Raw genomic sequence first — 27,497 nt, forward strand, 5'->3', positions numbered from 1 at the left:
CCAAATTTCTTGCAGTGTGTCCTGTTCTGTCTGGCTGAAAATGTCATGCTCTGGCTGCTAATCCTTAATAAGGAAACAATTCCTCGTTGGAGTGTTTTCCCACATGTTTTTAGAATTTTAGCATGTACAGGGTTTAATGCACGACCCCATTGCTTGAGGCTGCCCCAGCATCATCTTGCAGGCTTGCTCAGCTGAGCCTTGGACTGGGAAAGGCTGGGCTCTGCCAGGAAACTTGGTGTTTTGTAAACACTGGGGCTTGCAGCTCTGCAGCCTGCTAAATGGTCAGCGCTGCTTTGAAAAGCAAATGGAAGCAGTCCCATGGAAGCAATCCCCTGGAAACAAAAAGCAGTAAATGCTTGTGGTCACTTGAAAGGATTTAAGAGTTTATTATTGTTGTGTTGTGCGTGGGACACGAGGAGCAGCTGGAGTCGGTGGATGTGGGCCATGCAATTGTCATTTGCTACTTTTAATTAGGAGCTGACTTTGTTTCTGTGCAAATGTAGGAGGCCAGCAGGGTGGGAGGGATGGAGCAGCTCTGCTGGGAGAGCTGGGATTGTTCAGCTGCAGAGGAGAGGCTTTGGGGTGGCACAATTGTCTGAAGGAGCTGCAGATGCAGGCAAAGGAAAAGATGGAGAGAGAGGATTCCCAGGGTTGGAGGGACAGGACACTGGGAATGGCTTCACACTGACAGGGAATAGGTTTAGGTGGATATTGGGAAGAAATTCTTGGCTGTGGCCCCATCCCTGGCAGTGTCCAAGGGCAGCTTGGGCAGGGTTGGAGCACCCTGGGGTGGTGGGAAGTGTCCCTGCCATGACAGGGGGTGGAATTAAATCATCTTCAGGGTTCCTTCCAACCCTACCCATTCTCCCATGTTTTTAATCCCCAGAAAGCTCATTCCTCTGCATAGCTGGCACTGTCAGCTCACCAGCAGGAATCCTTTTCAAACTCCTCTTTTCCATGATTTACACTTCAGGTTCATGGACGTGCCTATCAGCCTGAGCCAGCAAAGGAAGCTGATCATTCTTTGCTTTTATGGGGTCAGATTGAATAAAGGCTTAACCTCCTGTCAGGGCTTTTGGTCTCCTTAAAACCTCTGTGAACTTGGAATCTCCTGCTGCAGCAGCAGGCACTGATGGGGATGAGAGCAGGGAGTTTTAATCTGTCAAATTTATACCTGTGTGATAACCTCAAAGTGGCTATCACACAAAAATAGCTGTAGTTCAAGGGAAACAAATGGGGTTGTGTTTATTGAGAAGGAGGAAAATGCTCTTTAAACCTTGATGGATTCCTGGATTTCCAGGGGAAATCAGCAAGCAGGAGGATGCATTTGCACAGAAACAAAGTCAGCTCCTAATTAAAAGTAGCAAATAACAATTGCATGGCCCACATCCATATCACCTCCCTTCTCCTGAGCTCCACGGTGCTTTGACCTCTTGGGGAAATTGAGGAGACTCTGAGTCTGGTTTTGACCATACAAGACTGGTAAAAACATAAATATCTCATTAAATGATGATCTGAACCATGAGCAGTATATGAATAACACCCCTCTCACTGCATCACCTGGGAGGGGATGAACAAAAAGGACCAGCCTTGAAAATTCAGCTCTGGGGATGCCTTGGGAAGGCTGAGCTAGAGCAGAGACCAGACAGAGCTAAAGAATAAAGCAGGGATTTATTCCAAGGATCTCCTCCATGGATGCACCTTGGGCAGCACCAGAGCCCAGCCAGGGCTGCACCCAAAATGAACCAAAATGGCCCCAAAATGCACGGCCGGGCACGGGCTCTGTCCCTGGGATCAGTTCTGCTCCATTTGCACCTTGCAGTTCATTGTCCCATCCAGCTGTAGCCCAGGCAGTCCCACCGCTTGTTTTTCTCTCTCCAGCCCCGGATGTTTGTGCTCCTGGGCTGAGATTGGGATCATTTGTCCTTGGTGCCCAGCTGGAGCAGGAATTGTTTTGTCTCCCTGCTCTGTGCACAGAGCTCACCATCCCCTGATGTGAACCCAGACCCACACACTAAAGCAGCACAGAATGTGAAAAATAGAAAAGTTAAAACCCTAAACAAAGCAACCAGAGTGAATTTTGTGGCGTTATTTTGATGATTTCCCTTTTTCCTTTGTCCCCACAGTGGCTCTTGGTCGTAACCAGCCCCTGAAGAAGGAGAAGCCCAAATGGAAGAGCGATTACCCCATGACGGACGGGCAGCTCCGCAGTAAGAGGGATGAATTTTGGGACACAGCCCCGGCCTTTGAGGGCAGGAAGGAGATTTGGGATGCCCTCAAGGCTGCTGCCCACGCCTTTGAGAGCAACGACCACGAACTGGCACAAGCAATCATTGATGGTGCAAACATAACACTACCCCATGGTAGGTGCAGCTCACAGGATGTGGCCTCTCCAAAGGGTGACTGGTTAAAATCCTGCTGGTTTTACCCCAAAAATCAGTGGTGGAATGGTTTAAAATATCTGGGTTTTATTGTGAATATTCTCCTGTTCAGAGTTTCCAAGCAAAATGGTGTTAATATATAGAAGGACCAACAAAATCTGCTTTTTTTTGGTATTTCCTGCAGTGGAATGGGTGACGTGGTCCATGGGAATACTCAGCTTGAGTCTGATCTTTCCAGGCAGCACTTGGGACTTTCTGTAATCTCTTGGAACACCTGGATGCTCCAAGGCACCATTTTCATAACTTTTTCCCCAGCTTCTCTTTGTAAGGAAGTAGATTATTTTTCCCTCCTGATTTTATGAGTTTCTTTGGCACTTGAACTGTTGTGGGTTTTTTTAAACTTTCTCTTCTGAAGAGCCTGAAAAAATTTCCCCAAAATTTGGGGCTGGCAATCTGCTGTTAGATCCTGTGTGAGATAAACTGCAAGCTCTTATTTTGGGTACTTTCCACTTTGTTTTGTTATTCTGAATCTTACTGGGTGGGATTTTTTTTTCCAAGTAATATTTCCCTTACTCCACAATTCTGGAATAAATCACTTCCCTATATTCCTAACAGAAATACACAAAGAGGGGGCAGGCAAGAAGTTACTGATCATTTGAAGTCACCATTCACATAAATGGAAATAATAACTCAGAAATTGCATTTTTGCAGACCTAAGGGAGTTGCTGCATTGTTTTTACTTGCTAAAATAACAATTGTAGGTGCCAGGAAAATTTAATTTATACATGGGGAAGGTGGAGTAAAATCCAGGTTACCTCTCACTGTGGTGCATCCCTCACATCAGGCTGCAAAAATTGTCTTTAATGTGGGAAAGTTGCTCTCTGTGAGGCTCTGAGTCTGTTTGACCATACCAAAGCCTGCTAAAAACATAATTATCTCAACAAATGAAGATTTGGAGGTAGGAGCAGCGAGGGGAATATTATTTCTGTAATGAACTTGATGAGCCCCCGTGAATGAGCTGTTTTTTGGCAGCGCTGGGTTGTGCATTCAGCACAGATGAGCAGCACTTGAGGGGAAAACTTTCAATTTATGGCATCAAACCCTGCAAAGAAGGTGTTTGGCACATGGGGCTGTGCTGCCTCGTGTTAGAGTGGCACAGCAGCTGGAGAAAGCCCAAGTTGAAGCAGTTTAATCCTGCCTGGAAGGCTCAGTCTGGCTTTGGGGGCACAGGGCCTGTGCCCACAACAGAGGATGGCTCATGGGCAGTACAAGGCTCCCACACATGGAAAACAAAATGGATGTGAGCTCTTCAATCTGTTTTTCCAGCACTTTGCTTTGAGTCCTGCCCACTGCTAATCTGCTTTTTAAGGCCCACATGCAGAATATTCAGAGTATCAGAGAAATAACTCAGAAATCAAAGCTGTACCAGGGGCTCTGCTGCCCAAGGCAGGCCTGGCTTGAGGCTGAATTCCAAACACAGAGAATATTCAGAATTTTTACCCAGGATGTGGAGCGTACTGGGGATTTTTCTGCCCACAGAATCGCATTATTTATTTTTATTCAGCTTTCTGACACGTTTGGGCATCAGCTTTTGGCAAAGTTCTCCATGCAATGTGACCTCCTCTGTCCAGAGAAAGCTGCTGCTTCTAGAAATCCAAATATTCCATTGGCAGTGCCATGGCTGAGGAGATTATGGATCAAATCCTCTCATTATTTTGGGCAAAATTGGGAATAGGAGGAATAGCTGTGAGGAAATCCAGCTGTGGTGTCTGCAGCAGGATCCTGTGGAGGTTCCCTCACATTCCCCATGGAGCTGCTGGGCTCTGCCTGCATGGGCACCACTGGCACTGCTGAAATTCATCTTTTAGCCCGTTTTTTTGGGGTGTGGGTTTTTTCTTTTTTTTTTTTTGGTTTGGTTTTTTTTTTTTCCTTGTTGTTTTTTGGGTTTGGTGTGGTTTTTTGTGTTTTGATTTTTTTTTTTTGGTTTTTTTGTTGTTGTCTTTTGGAGTTTTTTTAAGTTGTTTTTTGTTTTGTTTTGGGGTATTTTTGTTGTGGTTTTTTTTTTTGTTTGTTGAGATTTTTTGTTTTGTTTTGGAGTTGGGATTTTTAGGGGTTTTAGTTGGTTTTTTTGTAGTTTTTTGTTTGTTTTGTTGTTTTTTGTTTTATTTTGTTTGGGTTTTTTTTGTTTTTGGGTTTTTTCTTCTAGATCTCTTTACCTGCCCAGGCTCTGTCTTTTATAAAAAGGTTTGTATGAAAATTAAGCCTCAGGCTGGGCCAGGGCAGGCTCAGGGTGGGCACAGCAGGAATTTCCCCATGGAAAGGGAAACTGGAATTGCTCAAGGAGGGTTTGGATCCCCATCCCTGGAGATACCTCTCTTTATTCCTGGTATAAATCTAAATATTTCCCCAAGAAAACCCAACATTTGTTGGATAAATTAATTTAAATCTATGAAAAAAAAATGAAAGATTTCTCACTCATTTTTTCTTGTAAAATGCTGCAATGCCAGGGGCTGTGGGGTTTCATTTATTATCTATGTGTACAAAAAGAGGCTTTTAAAAATAAAAACCCAACCCAAGCCCCACAGCCACATTTGGCTGTCCCTGTGTTCAAACCAGGGGTTCCTGAGAAAATGAAACCTTGCAGGAAGGGGAGGAGGGAGAGGAGGAAGGACTGAAAATCCAGATTTTGCACCCAGAGACTCGGCCTGAGCCGACGCCGCAAAAATAAAATTGCTTTTTTATGCCAGAATCCTACAGGATTCTGATCCTACAGGAAAGGGAGGGAAAAAAAATGAAAAACCTCTTGTGAGGCTGCTTTCAGGCAGATGTGTCGCTCCTCTGCTGTGAGGAAGGCTCTCTCAGTGTAATTTTTCTAATGGATGCCTTTCCTGGCTTCTGCTGTTAAAAATAGCGTGTAAGAAGTATTAAATAAATAAATAAGCTTGTGGGATGGGCTTAGCACTTCTCATCTATCTTGGGTGACTCTGTGGGATGGGTTTAAAAATAGAAATAACGTTATCACCAATTTCTACTTCTTTTTTTCTCCTCCTCCTGTCTTAAAGTAGCACATCCTCCATATTTTATTAATGAGTCCATTTCAATTTCATGCAGAAGAGTTTTTCCCTACTTCTCAGCTATCAAACAGGAAATCTTGGAGTGTGTAGTATTTTAAAATAATCTTAATGTTGAGCTGAACTTGGCCTGCAAGTCATTAATATTAATTGCAATCTGGCTGGGGTTAAGTGGAGATTTTAAATCCCAGGCTGGACACTTGACGAGCTGCAGCAGAGTTCCCAGGATATTGGGGTTAAATATCTCAGAAATTGCATCTTTGCAGCTCTTGCATTGTTTTGCTTTGTTGCTAAAATATAAATTGGAGACGGCAGAAAAACTGACTTCATTTATACAGGGGGAAGTTGTAATGAAATGCAGGTTACCTTTAATAGATAACCTGCATTTTATAAATAATATAAACACATAAAATTTACTAATATACTATGCTATAATATACTATACTATAATATACTATGCTATAATATACTATACTATAATATACTATACTATAATATACTATGCTATAATATACTATGCTATAATATACTATACTATAATATACTATACTATAATATACATGCTATAATATACTATGCTTAATATACTATGTATATATATATGCTTAATATACTATACTATAATATACTATACTATAATATACTATACTATAATATAGTATAGTATATTATATATAGTATATTATAGTATATATATACTATATTCTATATATATAGTATACTATACTATAATATAATATAAATAAATAATATAAATACATAAAATTTACCCAAAAATACAATAAAAAATTACCAGAAAAAAATACAATAAAATGAATTTTTCCCTTAAAGCCACTCCACCAGCAGCTTTGGTTTGTGGGTGTTTTTAACATTTATCACTTGTAGCCAATATAAAAAGTTGCCCTTTGCTATGCTGAAAACTCCCTTTTTATTGATGTTGATGAAAATCTCCATTTATTGAGTCCATTTATTTTATTTTATGTTGTAGGCAAGCTGAGCTGTCAGTGTGTGTGCTCACAGCCCAGCAAGCCAAGCATTAGGATTGAAATTTGCACAGAAATTCAGAAATATCTGCCACAAAATGCTCTAAAGTGTAGGAGGCTTTTAACACTGCCCATTCCACGGATGGTTCCTGTCAATTAAAGAGCTCAGAAGTGAAACTCTGTCCTTGTGCAGAGCTTTTTGTGTGGTGGCAATGTTGGAGTTACCTCTGTACTGATGAATTTGTGGTGCAGTCAATCTGTACAGTGAATTTTGCTGTGGAACCTTTAGCATTTAAATTGAATCCCCTGTGAACTGCTGCCCTTAAAACCACCAGCTCCTTTTGGTTTTTCTTCCTCTTGTCCTTGAAAATTTCTGTGTCCATTGCTGGGAATTAAAGCTGCAGGAATTGCTTGCTTGTCCGAAGAGGCTTTTTAATTATCATTCAAAATCATATTTTTGATGGATTATATTCTCTCTAAACATGTCAAACATTGCTGGACAATGTGTTTTTTCTATGAGGATACCAAATACTCACTCAGGTTTCTCTAATGCCCCTTTAAAATGATATTTTGGTGACTGTGGCTGTCTAATTTTAGATTCCAGCAGAGTTATGAAAGCTTTGGGAGGTCTGACTATCAAAGCCTGTCTGTCAATATGATCAGCAGTAGCACTGAGAGGAAAATGCAGCCCATGAAAGTTAAGCAAACTCTAAAATCTGTAGTGAACATCATAAAATTTACAGCTGAGCCTCCTGGTTTGTTGCTTTGGGGGTTTTTTTTGACTAAACTCTGCTCAGGAGACAGCAGTTATTAGTTCCAGGGAAGCTTTTTCTGGTTTGTTTTTACTTCAGTTTAAAAAAACCCCAAAAGGCAAAGGATTAAAACCCAAAATTGCTGCTGTCTTGTGAGGAAGCAGACAAGCTGCTGCTGGCACTGAGGCTGTGTGTGCATTAGGAGAGAGCTTTTATTTTGCTTTTTCTTCTACACATCCACGTCTATTTTTAAGGGTTCTTGACGTCAGGTTCCCCTCTGTAGGCTGGGAGGCTGAAATGGGGAGTGAATGCTTTGGGAATTTCATAAATCTTGAATCCCTCCTGCCTCTCAGCACCCCCAGGCATCCTCTGGGAAGGGCTGGGAGCTGCATCCCAATTTTGGGGGTTCCAGCCCTGTCAGCAGCACAGGGGTGAGCCAGATCACCCCAAAATCCAATTCCCAGCTCATCCCAAAATCCATTTCCCAGAGTGAGGGAGCCCAGCTCATCCCAAAATCCAATTCCCAGAGTGAGGGAGCCCAGCTCATCCCCAAACCCCATTTTTTTGGAGTGTGGGAGCCCAGCTTATCCCAAAATCCAATTCCCAGAGTTGGAGAACCCAGCTAATCTCAAAATCCATTTTTTGGAGCATGGGAGCCCAGCTCATCCAAAATCCCAGAGCTCAGCCAAAATCCCAGTTCCACCAAAATCCAGTTCCAGCTATTCCAAAATCCCAGCTCATTCCAAAATCCAATTCCCAGCTCATTCCAAAATCCCAGTTCCCAGCTCATTCCAAAATCCCAGTTCCCAGCTCATTCCAAAATCCCAGTTCCCAGCTCATTCCAAAATCCAATTCCCAGCTCATTCCAAAATCCCAGTTCCCAGCTCATTCCAAAATCCAATTCCCAGCTCATTCCAAAATCCCAGTTCCCAGCTCATTCCAAAATCCAATTCCCAGCTCATTCCAAAATCCAATTCCCAGCTTATTCCAAAATCCAATTCCCAGCTCATTCCAAAATCCCAATTCCCAGCTCATTCCAAAATCCAATTCCCAGCTCATTCCAAAATCCAATTCTCAGCTCATTCCAAAATCCCAGCTCATTCCAAAATCCCAGCTCATTCCAAAATCCCAGTTCCCAGCTCATCCCAAAATCCAATTCCCAGAGTTGGGGAGCCCAGCTCCTCCCCAAACCCCATTTTTTTGGAGTGTGGGATCCCATCTCATCCCCAAACCCCTTTCCTGGAGCAGCTCTGGCTGCCATCCAAGTGCCTCCTTGGAGGAGCAATCCCCAATCTTTGCCTCTTTCCATGCCAGCACAGGATTGCTTTTCCATCCACAGGGGGATCCCAGCTCCAGCTGAGCGCTGGATTTGGATTTCCCTGCTCCAGCTTCCCTCAGCTGCTCAGGGCACAGTGGCAGCTCCTCCTCCTGCTCCTCTGCTGCCCCTTATTTTGGTGATTTTTGGCATTTTGTGTGTCCATCACACCTGGAAAAATGGCTTTTTCCCCCTTGGGAATGGCCTTGGTTCTAGTGAAGGATGTGCTTTGTTGTTGTGTCTCCAAATTCCTCCTGACCTTGAAAATAAATCACTTTCCTCACAACCTCCTGCAATGAGGATGCTGCTTTCCATCATTTCTGCAGTGATTAATATTTCTAAAATAGATCACAACATCCTTTCTGAGGGATGCTGAATTCCCAATGTTTTCTTCAAGTGGAAGGAAAATGAATCAAACCCTCAGGATGTAAAGCAATTGTGGCTGGCTGGAATATTTATTTATATATCTAAGTGCAGGTTAGAAACTCTCAAAACCCTTCAAATAAAAACCCCACTTAGGGCTCCATCCTACAGTTGTTTTCTTTAAATATCCTTAAATTTCCTTAAATATCTTTAACTTCTGCTCTTGTGTTTTGAAAGGTTTTTTGAGGAGCTTTGTCAACAGAATTCTTGGGCTCTTCTGAGTCTCTTCCCCTGCAGCTCTTGCCTCTCTGTTTCCTGCCTTTGGTTTCAGTTTGTCTTTCTGCTGTGGGGAGGATGACTGTGCAGCACTTTTCAGAAATGATGTTTTAGGAGGTTTTTTTAGCCATTAATGTGTGACCAGAAAATTGCAGCTAATTCCTTTAAGGGAAAAAAAAAAAAAAAAAAAAAACAAAAACCAAAAAAAATCCACAAAACCAAAAAAAAAAAACCAAAACAAACCCAAAACACAAAAAAAAGAAACCCAAAGTAAAAAGCCCAAACTGGCCACAAGATGCTCAAAATAAACCCAGATTTGTGCCAAAAGAAGGTCTCCAATTCCTCATGGAGGAAAAACTGCTTGTTGGTCAGGGTGTTGCAGGTGAATAACAGTGCTGTGCTGTCTGATGGTGCTCAGGACATGATGTTTGCTTTATTAAATATTCCCCAATAATATTCAGGACATGATGCTTTATTAAATATTCCCCAATAATATTCAGGACATGATGCTTTATTAAATATTCCCTAGGTGTGGATATTTCCTCCATTATTGGCTGCTTGCAGTGGAGGGGCTGAGGAGCAGCTTCGTCTGCCTTGCTGTCTGCTTGGGGAATGAGAAAAAGAAAGATGAACTCTTTAAAATAGGAGTGGGAAATGAAGTTTAAAATGGGTTTTTCCCCTGAAAATTCCAGTGAGAGCCTTCCCTGGTGATCTCTGCTCCCTTCTAGAATTGTGGTTTGCAGTGGGTTTGGTGTTCCTGGAGGGATTGGTGCCCTCAAGGTGGTAAATGGGGGGCTCAGCCAGACCTAAGGGTTTTTTATTTCGATATTTTAGTAATTTATTTTGATATTTTAGTTGCTAAAATATCAATTGTGGGTGCCAGGAAAATTTAATTTATACATGGGGAAGGTGGAATAAAATCCAGTGGTGCCTCCCTCACATCAGGCTGCAGCCCTCAAAAATTGTCTTTAATGTGGGAAAGTTCCTCTCTGTGAGGGTCTGAGTCTGTTTGACCATACAAAAACCTGGTAAAAACATAATTATCTCAACAAATAAAAGCGAGGGGGATATTATTTCTGTACTGAATTTGATGAGCCCCCGTGAATGAGCTGTTTTGGCAGCGCTGGGTTGTGCATTCAGCACAGATGAGCAGCACTTGAGGGGAAAACACTCAATTTATGGCATCAAACCCTGCAGAGAAGGTGCTTGGCACGATGCTAAAATATCAATTTCCTGGGTGTCCCACCTGCTTCTGGCTCATCCCACTCCTCCTCCATCAGCTCCACTTGATTGTGGCCAAAACCTTTGGCATCTTCTGCTGGTTTGGCTTCAGGAATTTTAGTAGTAGTAGTAATAATAATAATAATAATATTAGTAGTAGTAATAATAATAATAATAATATTAGTAGTAGTAGTAATAATAGTAATAATATTACTATTATTAGTAGTAGTAATAGTAGTAGTAGTAATAATAATTTTAGTAGTAGTAGTAGTAATAATAATAATAATAATAATATTATAGTAGTAGTAATAATAATAATAGTAGTAGTAGTAATAATAATAATAATAATAATATTATAGTAGTAGTAATAATAATAATAACAGTAGTAGTAATAATAATAATAATAGTAGTAGTAGTAATAATAATAATAGTAGTAGTAATAATAATAATAATAATATTATAGTAGTAGTAGTAATAATAATAATAATAATAATAGTAGTAGTAGTAGTAGTAATAATAATAATAGTAGTAGTAGTAGTAATAATAATAATAATAGTAGTAATAATAATTTCTTCTCTATTATTATTTGACTTTTCTCCCAAACCAAGGCAGAAGTGGGTGAGCCCCAGAAAGTTTCTCCCTTTAACCATTTAGGTGCAGGCAATGATGAGGAAATCCTGCCTGAGGTGTCACAGGGAACATGGGCAGCACTCATGAGGTTTTTCAGTATTTTTAAATATTCCACAACCTCCTTCAATAAATACTCAGGCTGATAACTGGGAGTCACTCAGAGTGTGTTACAGACAGCTTGACCTCTGGAAAAATCTGAATTTCAAAGGATTTTATGCACCTAGAGCTGGGAGCTGCTTTTTGCTGACAGTTAACATTGAGAAAGTCATCACTGAGAAAAAAACTTTCATTTTTTTTTTTGCTGAGCCCAGCCCAGAGCAAGCAATGCTTGGTTTGTAGCTCTTTTGCAAAGAAAACCTGCAGCAGAATGAACTCTGAGTTCCCACCTGTGTTTTGATTCCTTGAAGCTGCACAGGAACAAAGAAACCTCTGAGGGGCTTTTAATAATTCCTGAGTGATCAAGGAAGGTTTTTATAGAAGGGCACAGGTACAGCAAGGCCTTGGATTTTTAACCTTTTTGGGCTCTCACCATCTGTGCACATCCAGGGCATGAGGCAGCACCAACATTCACTCTTCCACCTTTGTGCTTAATCAATCATTTTCTCTGGTTTTTTATTTTAAATAAGGGACACTAATTTTATTTTATTCGTTATTTTGTGTTATTTTTATTTTTATTTATTTTATTTAATTTTTTTTAAATTTTTATTTTTATTTATTTTATTTCAATTTATTTTTATTTTATTTTGAATTTTATTTTATTTTATGTTATTTTTAATGTTATTTTTTCTTTTATTTTTATTTTACTTTTATTCTATTTATATTTATATTTATATTTATATTTATATTTATATTTATATTTATATTTATATTTATATTTTAAATTTGTTTAAATTTATTTTATTTTATTTTTATTTAATTTAATTTAATTTTATTTTATTTTATGTGTTATTTTATGTTGTGTTATTTTTAATTTTAATTTTATTTTATTTTTATTTTATTATTACTTTCTTTTAATTTTTATTCATTTCAATTTAATTTATTTTTAATTTTTTATTTTCCTGGGAGGGCAGCAGGGCCTGGAAGGGCAGCAGGGGCTGCAGGGAGGTGGGAGCAGGAGGAACAAAGGCACAGAGCAAACCTTGGTCCTTGTCTGGGTCATTCTGGGCTCGTGCTGCCTTCAGAGGCTGGGCAGTGTTAGAGGAGTAAAGGATTATTGTGACACCCTTATTAAAGGATTCACCTTATGGCTCCATCCTACAGTTGTTTTCCTTAAATATCTTTAACTTCTGCTCTTGTGTTTTGAAAGGTTTTTTGAGGAGCTTTGTCAACAGAATTCTTGGGCTCTTCTGAGTCTCTTCCCCTGCAGCCCTTGCCTCTCTGTTTCCTGCCTTTGGTTTTCAGTTTGTCTGCCTGGTGTGGGGAGGATGACTGAGCAGCACTTTTCAGAAATGCCTGCAGCAGAGGCTGGGCAGAGTTACAGCAATAAATAGATTTTTATTAAAAGCCCTTCACTGGACACACCTTGGGCAGTGCAAGACCCTGACCCAGACGGATCCTGGCCACGAGTTCTCACACTTTGATAAGTTTGGGTCCATTTCCATGCTGGGGTTCAGTGTCCAATCCCAGCTCCAGGTGATGCAGTCCCACCCTCCCAGGCTGCTCCCCTCCATTCCCTGTTGTTTGCACTTTTGGGGCTGGAGCTGCAGCGGTGTCCTTGGTTGTGGGTCTGGAAAAGGATTGTTCTGTGGGGCTGAGCTGGGAGCAGAACTTGCTGACACTTTATGTGGAGTGCAGAGTTCTGTACCAATGCAGTGCAGAGTCTGGGAAATAGGAAAGCTCAAATTGAAAGCATCACTTGCCTTCTCTCCCTGTTGCACACAGGTGGGGAAGAGTTGTTCAGTTTGAGTTTTCCACCTCTGGGAGGCCACCTCACACTCCATCAGAGCCAACATTTGTTGGGTGTTCAATCTGAGGGGTTGTCACTGCTGCTGCTTTACCTGGAGCTTTAAGAAGTGCTCTGTCAGCCTGAATTTCCCTCCAGATCCATTTGGAGCTCAGATTAAACTCTCTGAAATCTCATTTTGAGCAGGGGATTGTTTAGAGGCTGAACTCCCTGCCTGGAGTGCACAGGAGGTGGAGCAGCTCCAGTGCTGTGCTCAGCAATTGCTGGTTGAACATCCCAACAAGTCCTGGTCAGTCTGTGCCTCCTCTCTCTGCAATTCCCTGCACTGAGGTTGGAGCTGGGGGAGTTTGGGTTCTGCTCTGGGGAACAGGGACAGGAGGAGAGGGAACAGCTCAGGGTGGGCACAGCAGGCATTTCCCCATGGAAAGGGGGCTCAGGGCAGGCTCAGGGTGGGCACAGCAGGAATCTCCCCATGGAAAGGGGGCTCAGGGCAGGCTCAGGGTGGGCACAGCAGGAATTTCCCCATGGAAAGGGGGCTCAGGGCAGGCTCAGGGTGGGCACAGCAGGAATTTCCCCATGGAAAGGGGGCTCAGGGCAGGCTCAGGGTGGGCACAGCAGGAATCTCCCCATGGAAAGGGGGCTCAGGCACTGGAACTGCCCAGGGAGGGTTGGATCCCCATCCCTGGAGTGTCCCAAGGAATTCCTGGTTGTGGCACTTTGTAGACTTCCAGGGACACAATCTGTCAGTGTCAGTGGTTGGCAAGAAAAAGGAGATTTATGCCATGTGTACAATGTGAGCCTCCCATTTGGTTTCCATTTGAGCCATGGCAGTTCTGGGATTTGGGATGCTGAGTGCCAGCTGTTCACTCTGGATTTACAGGAACAGCAGCCTGAAAAAATCAATGGTAACCAAGGCAGTGACAACCTGTGTAAATCTGAGTTCAGCCTCACCCTGAGCAGGTGACCTGGGGACTTCAAACACTGCCAGGGCAGCTGTGCAGCCACAGGTGGTGAGGATATTCTGCTTTCCTCTTCCCCTCCAGCCCCTTCAAGAAGCTGGATAATGCAGAACAGCAAATGTAAATGAAGAGGGTACACAGAGAAGCTCTCTTACCAACCATTTTATTTTTAAATTTTTATCTAAGAAGCCTGTCTAGACAGGCATTTATTTTCATGACATGCAAAGCAGAGTAGTAGATGAATACTTCATTAGTAAAATGACTTGTCATCTTTGAACCCTGATGGAATATCTCTTGGAAGCTGTTCCTTCCATGCAATGTTAGATCCAAGTTTTACAGGGATATGGAAGTAGCAGTACATATGGTGTTGTTAACATGACAAGTACTGAGCATTAGTGCATAATTACTTTATTTATCAAAGCCAGTGAAGTGCACAGCCTGGAGGAATGTGAGCTCTGGTAGAGCTGTTTTAGGGAAGGATGAGGTTGTTTGTGGAAGTTACACTGCTGGGAAATGTGGAGCTTTCTGGTGTAGGTCCCTTCTTCCCTGGTCTCCATCAGGTGAGTGAGGTGGGGTGACAGATCCCAGCTCCTGTGCTGGGATTGCCAGTGCTGCTGCTGGCATTAGTGTGGATTTCCAAGAGGAATTTTGAGGGATTTGGTTCCCTGAGCACCCTTTCCATCCCTGTCCCTCTGCTCTCCCCTCTCCAGCACACTGAGCACAGTGAGGGAGGCACAGCTGGAGCTAAAACCTGAACAAAAGTGCCTCATTTAGCTAGGGCAGAAATTCCTCTGCTTCAGAAGACTCTGTTAATTATCTTTCACCTTCAGCCTGGTTAATTAGTGCTAATGAGTGAAGTGATGCTGGTGCTGTGCTGTGAGAGGATCAGCGAGCCCAGCGATGCACACGGCACACGTGCAGCAGGCTTTGCCCAAAATTTGGGTTTGTGGGGACCTTAAAGCTCACCCAGTTCACCCTCAAGCCATCCCCTCCCACAGCAGGGACACCTTCACTGTCCTGGCTTATTCCAGCCTGGCCCTGGACACTTCCAGGGATGGGGCAGCCACAATTTCTCAGGACGAGCTGTTCAGTGAGGAGCCTGCCCTGTGCTTAGTTTGGGGCAGGAAGGCTTGGATACACCTGAGGGATCTTTGGTTGCATTCTCCAAGTGGGAATTGCTCTTTAAAAAGGATTATTTTGGTATTACAGCATGAGGAAAGCTTCATTCTGTGCAGAGTGGCAGAGCCCTGGAGCAGCTGCCCAGGAGGGTTGTGGAATTCCCTCTGGGGACATCCCAGACCCATCTGGATGTGTCCCTGTGTCACCTGCTCCAGGGATGGGCTGGGTGATCTCCAGAGATCCCTTCTAACCCCAGCCATTCTGTGGCTGCAGGAAAAGCAGCTGGGTAGGATCCTCGAGGTTGGGAAGGGTGTCAGAGTCCCCTTATTTCCTCCTTTTTCCAGTTTCAATTCCTGTGTGTGGGAATTTCAATTCACAAGTGGGAATGAGCTGCTCCTGCTCACCAAGCAGCTCCTGGAGCCCTGGGATCTCCTGCTGCCTCTGGGAGTTCTTCTCCAGCATGGAATGGAGCCAGACCAATAATGTTCCCATAATGGAAGAGCTGCTTTTCAGTGGATTTGAAATGAGAATTATTAAATGCTTAACACTCATTATGTGCAAACCCATTTCTTCAGGAGCTGCAGAGGCAGGATGGGGATGGGAGCAGAGCAGTTGTGCCCTGCCTCAGGATCCAAGCTTTGTCCAGCAGCTTTCTGCCAGTTCAAATCTGCAGAAATTGAGTGTGGAAGGAGCACAGGAGGGGATTTATATGGGTGGTTTATTATCAAGTGTTTTCCCCATCGCCATTAATTCTTTATTGTTTTCTCCACACCGTGCAAGGCACTGACTTGCACGAGCATTCCCACAAATTTCCCTCTGGAAAAGGGGAAAGCCACTCTGGTACCAGCAGCTTTGGACACTTCCAGGGATGAGCTGAGCAGTTTCTGTTGGGATTAAGTCAGGAAGAGCTTTTGGTGTGAATTCCTCCCAGTTTGGGCTGCCTGCACACACTGTGTGTGTGCTGCTGTCCCAGCCCTGCTCCACCTCTCCCACCTGCTCCTGATGTCAGCACTGGGATTATTATTTTCCTTATAAAATCTTGTATTTCCCAGCTCAGACCTAGAATCAGCAGCTAATAACGATGAAGAGATAATTCAGCTTTTCTGCCTCATCACTGCTGTGCTGTAAGACCCAGAGACTTCTTTGTTTTCCTTCTGAATTTCAGGCATCAGTGATTTATATTGGGTCCAAATCAATACTCCACAGGTGAGAGCTCTGCTTTCCCCAATTTATTCAGCAATCCAGGCTCGGCTTGGCTTTGGAATGGAGATTTTCAGTCACAAAAACAACTGAAGCAGCTGTTCCTTGGGCAAACGTGTTATACACAGACAGTCTCCTTAAATTAGCTGAGTCTCACTGCACTGCTACATTCTGGGTTGTGTTGTCTTAATTTCTCTTCCTGCAGCAAATCTGGCTGAGAAATGGGAAAAATAAAATGGAAATCTGCTCAGTTCTTAAGTTTTGGGTGTTTCTGAGCAATGCTCCTCAAAATTGCTCTAAAACCTAAAGTAGGAAGAACTTTATGGATAGAAAACAAGAATTTTCCTGCTTTTCCTGAAGACAATGGTGTGCAGATTAAGGAGATGCCAAAATGCCATTTCAAATACATTAAAACTTTTCATGTTTTCAGGGGAGTGTGACCATATTTGCTTGATTTAATAACTCCTGCAAAAGTTGCCCTTCCTGTCATTGAGGGCTCTTAAATTGTTGCTCCTGCAGGAGGATAAGTGAATCCAAACTCTGAACAGGTTAGGGATGGAAGCAGCGTTTTAACCAGTCTTTTTTAGTGTTTTCCCTTCCAAATCCAGTGAAATATCCTCATAATCTTCATAAAACAAAGTTTTTGTGGCTGGCAAAGCAATTAATTTCAAAATGTTCCCGTTCCCTTATGCTTGATGATCACATCTGCTTATTTTTCCCTCTGAAATTCTCAAGCTGTCTCCTACCTGGATAACAACCAACAAGAAGCTCTGCCTTGGATCCTTCCAGAATCCCTCACTCTCCAAGCCCCTGTTAGCTCTGAAATATTAAAATAATCCCATCTGCTGTTGTTTTTTTTGCATTGTCTGCCCCACTTCCTTCCTTCCTGCTGCCTTCCTCCCAGAACCTGCCCCTTCCAGAGGTTTCTTGGGATGATCCAGCAGTGAAAACTCCAATCCTCGAGGCTTTGGCATCTCAACCTCTCTGGTTTGGGGAAGGAAATGAGGTTCACTTGGGATGTGGGGTGCTTGTTCCCTGCAGCTCTGAGCATCCCTGCTGCCTAAGGGACAGAAAAACCTAAAAAAATATTTATTTCTCTCTTGTTTTCAACTCTCCCATGAAAACTTTATTGTCTTTTAGTGCCCCTTCCAGCTAAATGTGGTGCAAGCTGCTGTATCCTGCAGGAAGGATCAGAAATTTGATTTTCAGTTAGAGCAGCAATGTTAGGAAGTGTTCTCTAGTTGGGTTATTTGATTTCCTGTGATTTTCAGTTAGAACAGCAATGATGTGCTCTCTAGTTGGGATATTTGATTTTTTTTTTTTGTGATTTTTGGTTAGGACATCAATTTTAGGACATGTTCTCTAGTTGAGATGTTTGATTTTTTGTGATTTTCAGTTAGAATATCAATTTTAAGATGTGTTCTCTAGTTGGGGTATTTGTGATTTTCACTTAGAACAGCAATGCTAGGAAGTGTTCTCTAGTTGGGATATTTGTGATTTTCAGTTAGAACATCAATTTTAGGACATGCTCTCTAGTTGGGATGTTTAATTTCTTGTGATTTTCAGTTAGAAACAGCAATGTTGGGATGTTTGGGGATTGGGACAGGGGACATTTCCACCAGGATGAATGGAAGACTGGGATTACTGGTGAGGTTAATAACCTGTTCTTACATTAATAACCTGTTCTTACATTAACTATTTGGTAAAAACCATTTCTCAGTCTGGGATGGGCCTGTGGTGTTTTATTGGCAAGAGCTTTCCTCTGCTGTGTCTCTTTCTATTTATTTATTTTTTTTAGCTGCAGACCTCCAAGTTAGCTGCTGTTTGAGAGGATTTGTTTTAATATTGCTTATCTGATGATGATTAAGGAATCCAGTGTTTATAGCATCAGCTTTGACCCATGTTAGTTCAGCTGGGCAGCCAGATAAATGATGAAGGAATTCCTCAGCAGGCTCCCCATGTTATTTAAAATTAACTCTTTGAGGAGCTCTTCTAAAGCTGATGCAATCTTTTAAAATAAATGGATTTTGAGGAAATTTTAGCTGCTTTAGCTACATTGCAAGGCAATTGAGGTTTGGATTTTGGCTTGGTTTTAGCAGCAAATTTGTTTCTATGTCTGGAATTTAGTCCTGTGATATTTAGCAAATAGATAAGGAGTGAAATGAACGTTGTAAAACAAAACTGAGGTGTGGGAACTCCAGGCTTGGGTCTGTAAATGGCACAGAACCATAAAAGGGTTTGGGTCCAGCACAGCTTTGATAAAAGTTGGTTTGCTTTGAAATTCATTAGTGGTAAAACACTGTAATGAGTTGATGTAATTAGATCATTTTATTTCCTTTTGTTTTGTTCTCTGATAAATCTCAGGGCACAGATGCCTGTACAAACATACTAAACCATTGATCTTTTGAATTATTTCCTCTGTGTGTTTTTGCAAACACAAATTATCCTTAAAAAAAGAGGATTTCTATCCAAAAGACTTCCAAAAGGAGATGTTGCTGTTACACTGGGCTGGGTAACACCACATATCCCTGAGTCAGAATTTTATATTGGGGTCATTTTGCTGATCAAATAGGAAAGTTTAAGACAACTCAGTGTCAGCATGAAAAAAAACCCCAAATAAAAAAACCCTTTAATTTCTAAGGAAGCACTTGGCTCTTGTGTGCAGAACAGTCAAAGAGGTTTTTAATATTCTGTAGCTCAAGGACTTGGCTCCTCTTCGAGCATTCCCAGCTCCACAGGATGGGGAATTTGGCGAGTGACTGTGCCCCTCTAGGGGCAGAAATGTGGAAATTGGTTCTACAGGTGAATTCGGACCAGGGCAGAGAAGTTTTAACCACAGTGAGAAGGGATTCCTGCTTTTGGGATGCAGCTTCCTCAGTTTCCCAGGCTGCTTTCAGCCTTCTCTGCCTTGAATTGTTAAAATGTGCTGCTACTTTTCTAGAGTGACACTGGAAATCTATTTTAAAAAGTAAAATCTTTATTTTATGAAGTTACACTGCGAAAAACTCAGCCTGTATTTTGTAATTCAGCATGTGATAGAATTCCTGAGCACCCAGGTTATCCAGATGATCCCAAGGGAGTTTAGGGAAATAAAAATCACACCAGGGTTTGAATGTGGGCTCAGAGGTGCTGTGGAAACCCAAAATCCGTGCTGGGTGTTGTTCTGTGGTGCTGATGGAGCCGCAGACTTGGGTGGCCGTGTTTGTTTGTCCTGGCAGTGCTCACTAAAACACCAGGCCTGCAAGAACCATCCCAGCAGTTTGGGGATGTTTGAGAGGTTACAAAATCCTCCTTTCACGGGGCCCTCCTGCATTTTCACAGCTCGGGCTCAGCCTGCTGGAATTGCTCCAAGTGGCATTTTTGTGTCCTGAGCCTTGGCCCTGCTGCAGAAATGAGAGATGGGAGCACATCCTCATCCCTCCTGCCTGCCTGGGGACTTTATCCTGGGTTATCTGGGGTGTTTGGCTTTTAGGGGCTGCTTGCTTTTATCTCAATACCCCAAGTTTCAAACAAGGTGGGGGATTGATGATTTTTGTCTTTATGCAAACAAGGTGGGGGATTTATGATTTTTGTCTTTATGCAAACAAAGTCAGGCATTGATGATTTTTGTCTGGTCCTTTAAAGCCTGAATTCCAACCTCACCTCTTGGGTGGTTGAAGAGCAGGGTAAAACTTCCCAGAGTGACCAGTGCAGTGTGAAATGTGCAGTGAGGAATTCTCACTCTTACCCAGAGGGACAGAGTGACCCCTGCAGTGTGAGATGTGCCAGTGAAATGTGCAGTGTGGAATTCCCACTCATTCCCAGAGGGACAGAGTGACCACTGCAGTGTGAGATGTGCCAGGAATTCCCACTCATTCCCAGAGTGACCACTGCAGTGTGAAACATGGCAGGAATTCCCACTGCAGTGAGATCTGCCAGTGAGATGTGCAGTGTGGAATTCCCACTCATTCCCAGAGTGACAGAGTGACCCCTGCAGTGTGAGATGTGCCAGTGAAATGTGCAGTGTGGAATTCCCACTCATTCCTAGAGTGACCACTGCAGTGTAAAATGGGCCAGGAATTCCCACTCATTCCCAGTGTGACGGAGTGACCCCTGCAGTGTGAGATGTACCAGGAATTCCTGCTCATTCCCAGAGTGACCAGTGCAGTGTGAAATGTGCAGTGTGGAATTCCCACTAATTTCCAGAGTGACAGAGTGACCCCTGCAGTGTGAGATGTACCAGTAACTCCCAAAGTGACCACTGCAGTGTGAAACGTGCCAGGAATTCCCAGAGTGACCAGTGCAGTGTAAAATGGGCCAGGAATTCCCACTCATTCCCAGTGTGACAGAGTGACCCCTGCAGTGTGAGATGTGCCAGGAATTCCTGCTCATTCCCAGAGTGACCAGTGCAGTGTGAGATGTGCCAGGAATTCCCAGAGTGACCAGTGCAGTGTGAAATGTGCAGTGTGGAATTCCCACTCATTCCCAGAGTGACAGAGTGACCACTGCAGTGTGAGATGTGACAAAAATTCCCACTCATTCCTAGAGTGACCACTGCAGTGTGAGATCTGCCAGTGAGATGTGCAGTGTGGAATTCCCACTCATTCCTAGAGTGACCACTACAGTGTGAGATGTGCCAGCAATTCCCAGAGTGACCACTGCAGTGTGACATGTGCAGTGTGGAATTCCCACTAATTTCCAGAGTGACAGAGTGACCCCTGCAGTGTGAGATGTACCAGTAACTCCCAAAGTGACCACTGCAGTGTGGAACGTGCCAGGAATTCCCAGAGTGACCACTGCAGTGTAAAATGGGCCAGGAATTCCCAGAGTGACCCCTGCAGTGTGAGATGTGCCAGGAATTCCCGCTCATTCCCAGAGTGACCCCTGCAGTGTGAGATGTGCCAGGAATTCCTGCTCATTCCCAGAGTGACCCCTGCAGTGTGACATGTGCCAGCAGTTCCCACTCACTCTCCCCTTTCTCTCCCCAAGGTGCTCTTACCGAGTGTTACGATGAACTGGGCAACCGCTACCAGCTGCCCGTCTACTGCCTCGCCCCTCCCATCAACATGATCGAGGAGAAGGGTGACCTGGAGACTCTGGACATCCCCGAGCCCCCTCCCAACTCGGGGCACGAGTGCCAGCTGCGCCTGCGCCTGTCCACGGGCAAGGACCTGCGGCTGCTGGTGCGCAGCATGGACACCGTGTACCACATGAAGCGGCGGCTGCACGCCGTGGAGGGAGTGGAGCCGGGCAGCCAGCGCTGGTTCTTCTCTGGGAGACCCCTGGCAGACAAAATGAAACTGGAGGAGCTGAAAATCCCAAAGGATTACGTGGTGCAAGTTATTGTGAGCCAGCCCTTAGCAAATCCCACCCCGGTGGAGAACTGAGCGCTGCTCTCGTTTGGTTCTTCTCTGCTGCGTCTCTGCTCTGGGGTTTGGTTTTGCTGCCCTCTCTTCTTTTTTTGGGGTTGTGCTGCTCGTGGATGGGTTGCAAGGAATGACCAGCAAAAAAAAAAAAAAAATTCCATCTGTGATGGAGATCTGCAAAAATGTACAAATGTGACCTGGCCTCTGGGGTTTGCCCGATCTCGTATTGAACACGACAGCAACGGGGCAGGGCAAAGGAAGGGAAGGGAGAAGAGGGAGGGAAGGGATTGTTCTTCATTCATGCAGATATGTCATGGTCCTGGAACTGTCAGTGGTGTCCTGATCCACGAGGCTGCAGCAACAGAGAGCACTTTTATTTAAAAACCCAACTTGAGACGGAATCAATGTTTCCAGTTGATATCAGCAGCACACACAGTTCCTGCAGGAAGGAGCTCACGGGGATCCCGGGCTCTGATGAGGCACAGCCAGCCCTGGGCAGTGCAGCTGGGCTGGGCTTTGCTCTCTGGCGGCTCCTGGTGCTGCTCAGAGGCAGCAATTGTACATTCCAAGGTGGCAGTGCAGCCCTGTGCCACTGCCCCAGGCAATAACAGCCCTGGCTGCTCTGTACTGTAACTCACCTGCTCCAGCCCTGGCTCAGCCCCAGCTCCTGCCCCGTGGGCACCTGAGGCTGTGCCTGCTGTCCTCAGATGCCCGAGGCTGTGCTGGGTGAGTGCTGCTCTGTGATCACAGCACACCTGCGCCAGGTGACCCTGCTGTCCCTGGATTGCAGCTCCCCCAGAGGCCTCCAGGCTTGGACGTGCTGAGGAAGCAGCAGCAGCAGCTCCCAGCTCTTGGGGTGTCCCTGGGAGCCAGCCCTGGAGCTGGGGGGCTCTCCAGGGCAGCCTGGTGGCCTCAGCAGCACAGGGAGTGTCCCCAGGCAGTGCTGGCCCTGCAGCAGGTGACAAACCCTTCTCACAGACCACACCGGGCTCGTGGGGTGCAGTTTGTGCCCCACTGGAGCTGCTCTGCACCCTTGCCTTTGCTGGAGATCAAGGCCCTGCTCTTTTAATCATCATTTTTCTGTTTGCTTGGGGTTTAAGCCATCATTGAAATCACTTCTTCCAAAGTCAAACGTGCTCTTAATATGGGAATAGCAGATTATTCCTTTTCCTGGTTTCTGTCTTCCCTCTGTGAATTGAGTGAAGCTGGGGGATTCCCTTGACAATTTTAAACTTCTGCTCCTTCTGTAATTCCATAGAAATCAAATTTCTGGCACCCAGAAACTCCAAGGGAGTTCTTGTACCAGGGAGATCCCAGCAGGTGGAAGCAGAATTTCATTGATGGTTGGGAAACAGAGCCACGTTTTCTTTGCATTTCCCACCCCACCCCACTACAGCTTTTCTTGGTCCTCATTTTGTATCAAACCTGAGGGTTCCTGACAGCTCCACTGGCCCCACTTGGCCCAGGATGCCTGAAATGCAGAGCTGGAGGAAGGAAAACGAGTTCCCTGTTCTCATAATCACCAAAGTGACTTGCTTTGCTTTTCTTTTTTTATTTTTTTTCTTTAATTTTAAAGGTGAAAGTGAGCTGATCAATACTAACCTAGAACAAGTTTTCTATTGTGGAGTTTTTTTAAAGCAGATTTGATTTACTGTACTTGAGGTTTTTTGCAGCCAAATCTTTTGCATTCCAGGGGAGGGGGAAATATTTGCTACATAAACAAGTCTAAAAAATCTCTCTTGGGTTTTCTCTGGGCAAAGGATGGGCTCATGCCAGGAAGACACTACTTGTCTTATAAGGCATAATTTATATCTCTGGATAAATGCTCTTTGTGGTGTCATTTCCCTGCAGCCCCTCTGGAAAAGGGGGAAAATTCTGATGGATTAAGGAGGAGCAAACCTGGAGCTGTGAACACTAAAACACCACTTTTTTTTTTTTTTATTTTTCTAAGATCCTTTTTTAATATTATTTTTTCTATTTTCATTCAGGCAGTTTGTCACCAGGTGCTGGTTTTGAGCTGTTGGGGCTGGGATTGCTCCTTCCTTGCCCCCTGTGAGCTGGAAAAGGCTCAGTTTGTGTCGCTGTTCCACAGGATCATGGTTTATATTCATTGCTTTTATGGCAGGGAGGAAAGGTGATGCTCTGAAGGCCGCGTTGTGAGTGGGTTCTGAGTAGAACAGAGATTTTGTTCATGAAAATTCTCTTTAACAGCCTCCCCCTCCTTAATCACATATCAAAACCTGAAAGAATTCAATGGTGAAATGCTTTTAGAGGTGACAGTGAAGAGTTTGACCCTCTCTGTATAAAGTGGCAGCACTACTGAGCACACACCCTCCAGAAACACAATTTTACAGGATTTCTATTAGGAAAGAACTTTAAAATCTCAAAATACCTGTTAAAAATATCAGCAACAAGCTCTAAAGGCACATGGCTGACAGGGCCACGGATAGAACTGGAAATTGCGACACAACAGAGAACATTTGTGTCTCAAATGATTGAGTTTGCCCTTAAAGTTGGGTTTTGGTGCAGATTCCAGTGCAGGGGGGAAGGCTGAGAGTGTGGGGTGAGTTTTGGTGCAGAGGGGGAAATTTATTTGAGTGGCTGAAGTGGCGCTGAGCAGGGGCTCTGCTGTGGGGGCTGCTGGGGAGAGGATGGAGAACCCCAGGGGAGGATTGGATCCAGAGGAGAGAACTCCTGGAGGGTGAGAATCCAGGAGGGAGGAGAGCCCAGAGAGGATGGGGAATCAGGTGATGAGAACTCTTGAGAGATGAGAATCCCAGGAGGGATGGAGATCCAGGAGGTGAGAACCCAGGGAGATGAATCCCAGGAGGGGATGAGAACCCAGAAGATGAGAATCCCAGAGAGGATGGAGAGACCTGAGGGAGAATCCAGAGAGATGGAGAATGATCAGGCTCCCTGGGCTGCTGGGAGGGGAGGAATCCAGGAGAGAGAACCTGGAGCGGATTAGAATCCCAGAGGGGATGGAGAATCAGGAAGGATGGAGAGCCCCAGGAAATTATGAAGCCTCAGAGAGATTGAGAACCCAGGGAGTATTAGAATCCCAGAAGGATGGAGAGCCCCTGGAGAGGATTTAGAATCCCAGGAGAGGATTGAGAATCCCAGGAGAGGATTGAGAATCCCAGGAGGGGATGGAGAACCCAGGAGTTAGAATCCCAGAAAGAGGAGAGCCCTGAGAGGATTTAGAATCCAGAGAGATTGAAACCCCGAAGAGGAGACCAGGGGAGGATTGAGAACCCCAGGAGAGGTGGAGAGCCTGTGGATGAACCCCAGGAGGGGATGGAGAACCCCAGGAGGGGTGGAATCCAGGGGATGGAGAACCCCGGGGATGCGAGCCCTGGATGCGAGGAGGGTGCTGGCAGCGTGTCCTGGCTGGGTTTGGCCCCTGGGTGCTGTCCCCACCCTCAGGCCCTGGGGTGTAAATGCTGTGACAGAATTTTAACGCACACGACACAAGCGAGGAGGAGTCAATTTGGGATTTTTAAATTCCCCCCCTCTCAGCCCTCTGTGCCATTCCTGCTCAGCTCTGATGCCAGGAGAGCCTTTTTTACCCTGTCAGCGACAGCTCTGTTTGACACAGCTCCGATTTTTCTACTCTTTCTTGTCACTTCTGCCCGAGCCAGAAGTGAGGACCCAGTGAAAGTCACACTCCTGAGAGGCACAAACCCCTGAGCCTGCCGGGCCAGGGAGCCCCAAAAAGCCCCAGGTGTGCTGCAGCTCCATCTGGGGCACTGCAGAAGGATGCTCAGGGTCTTCTTCCCCACCCCAAATGTGTTTTTGGGGTTCCCCACACAAAACACAGCTTGGGATCCATTTTCTGAAAGTTTTGCTTCTCTGGAGCTGGGGAGGAGTTTGGAAAATGAATTGGTGGTGTGGTAAGTTGGGTTTTTAATAGACACCTTAATTTTGGGGTGTAACAACACCAAAAAAAACCTCAGCCCAGGAGCAACCAAACCAAGCCCAGCTTTTCTTTGCCTTCCACAGAAAGTTTGGGAAGGAAAGAGGGAATCTTTGGAGCAACTGTGCATAATGTTTGGTGAAGGTCAATGATAACTTGATAAAATATTGCTGTAGTGTGACGTGCTTCTGCATATATATCCATTGCTAGTAAATAATGTAAAATCTTTTTTTTTTTTCTTGGAAAGTATTAAAACTACAAAAATACTCTTTGTTACAATGGTGGGATGCTTTTAGCCATGGAGTTCTGGAAGCATTTTTGCTGTGTAGGTGTTGACAAAGTGAATGCTGAACGTTTCTCCATGTCTGTGATGCTTCAGAAATGGAAGGGGCATTTCTGGCTCTGGAGCTCTCTCTTTTCCAAACTTTTCCATGTTCCTGTACAGACATCTGAGACCCTGCACCTTATGCAGAGAATGTTTACATTTAAAAAAAAAAAAGGAATTTTTCTTTTTTTTTTGGCTTTTTCCCTGTGCTGCTCAGATCCTGTTACTTTGAAATGAAAGTAGTCTCTGTTAGAAAAAGGGGCTTTTTTTAAATTTTTTTTTTTTTTTTTTTTTGCCCTTCCCTGTAATCAAATCCCTCCTGGATTGTGGCTGGAAGCTCTGGGACTGCTTGGACTTTTCTGGAGTGGGATTAGAGGTGCTTGAGAAAGGTGTTTTTAACAACCCCTGCCTTGGCTGTGGGGATGAGCTTTGGAAAGCAGCAAACCCAGCTCCAAACCCCCTGGATGTGTGGCTGCCTTGCAGATTCCCTGGGAAGCCTCGGGGATGGAATTCCCAGCATCCACATTTGTGTTTCCTCCCCAGATGATGAATGTCCTGCTGTTCCCTCTGCAGCCACAAACACTTGTGGTGGTTTGGATGCACAAATCTGCTCCAGGATTTCCCTTCCCAGGAGTTGTTTGGGATTGCTGTGGGTGCCTCTCCTCTCCCAATCCCACCCATGGGGATGGACTTGGAGCTCTCCTTCACTGAGCCTACAGCAGGCAGGCAGCTGGAAAACGAGATATTTTAACCAAAAGGCTCCTTAAAGTGGACTTTGAGACTTTAACCCAACGTGTCTGCTGGATTTTCCATGGAAAATTTGTCCCGACCCTCGGAGCAGGGGGTGGGTCCAGGGGAACTCTGGATTTGTACATTTTCCACATGAAGACCACTCAGCCAGAGCCATGGGGCAAAGAGACAACTTCAGATCCTGACTCCTGCCTTAAAACCTCTCGTTCATCCTGAGCTCCAGAAATTCCTGCACCTGCTCGCTCCCAGGTCCCTTTTTGTTTCCGTCAGGAAATCGGAACCTGCTCCGAAGGCTGGGGACAACTCAAGGCAATGGAAAACAAAAGGAACTGGAGCTGGTGGCTTTATGAAAACAACAAACTGGTCTTGGCTTAAAACCCCTATTTGTGCCTCTCAAGTCCAGGGAATGTTTCAAAAGAGGTGGATTTGAGCAGCGGCGGCCAGGACTGCGCTGGTGGCACTTGGTGACACCTGGTGGCACTTGGTGACACTTTGCTCCCGTGTGCTCTGAGCAAGGACTGGGCTCTGAGTCCTCTCTGCCTCATGGGAATGGCTTTCAAAGATGGCTGGTACCATCAAATTTGTACTTCTTGAATAAATACCTTCATTTTTATGGTAAGAGCCCTGCTGTGTGTTTGTGTGTGGGGTTTGGGGTGGTGTTCATGGGGCTCCAGGATGAGGGGAGAGATAAGAACTGACTTCATGTCTCAGAAGGCTGATTTATTGTTTTATTATATATATTATATTAAAAGAAAATTATATATTAAAACTGTACTAAAAGAATAGATGAAAGGATTTCATCAGAAGGAGTAGAAAGGAATGATAATAAAATCTTGTGACTGACCAGAGAGTCTGAGACAGCTGACTGTGATTGGCCATTAATTAAAAACAACCACATGAGACCAATCACAGATGCACCTGTTGCATTCCACAGCAGCAGATAATCAATGTTTACATTTCATTTCTGAGGCCTCTCAGCTTCTCAGGA

General features: G+C 44.4%; 1 protein-coding gene across 1 annotated transcript in view; it reads left to right on the forward strand.

Annotated features, from left to right (window-relative positions):
* UBTD2 (ubiquitin domain containing 2) overlaps positions 1–21,667 on the forward strand; it is a 43,506-nt gene extending 21,839 nt beyond the window's left edge. The window contains exons 2-3 of the mRNA XM_064725269.1: positions 2,127–2,363; positions 21,142–21,667. Coding sequence (XP_064581339.1) covers positions 2,127–2,363; positions 21,142–21,539 — 635 coding nt within the window. The 3' untranslated portion in view covers positions 21,540–21,667. The remainder of the gene's footprint in view (positions 1–2,126; positions 2,364–21,141) is intronic.
* Positions 21,668–27,497: the final 5,830 nt, after the last annotated feature.

The sequence above is a fragment of the Zonotrichia leucophrys genome, chromosome 13 (assembly GCF_028769735.1).
Source record: "Zonotrichia leucophrys gambelii isolate GWCS_2022_RI chromosome 13, RI_Zleu_2.0, whole genome shotgun sequence".
In the NCBI taxonomy this organism is placed as follows: domain Eukaryota; kingdom Metazoa; phylum Chordata; class Aves; order Passeriformes; family Passerellidae; genus Zonotrichia; species Zonotrichia leucophrys.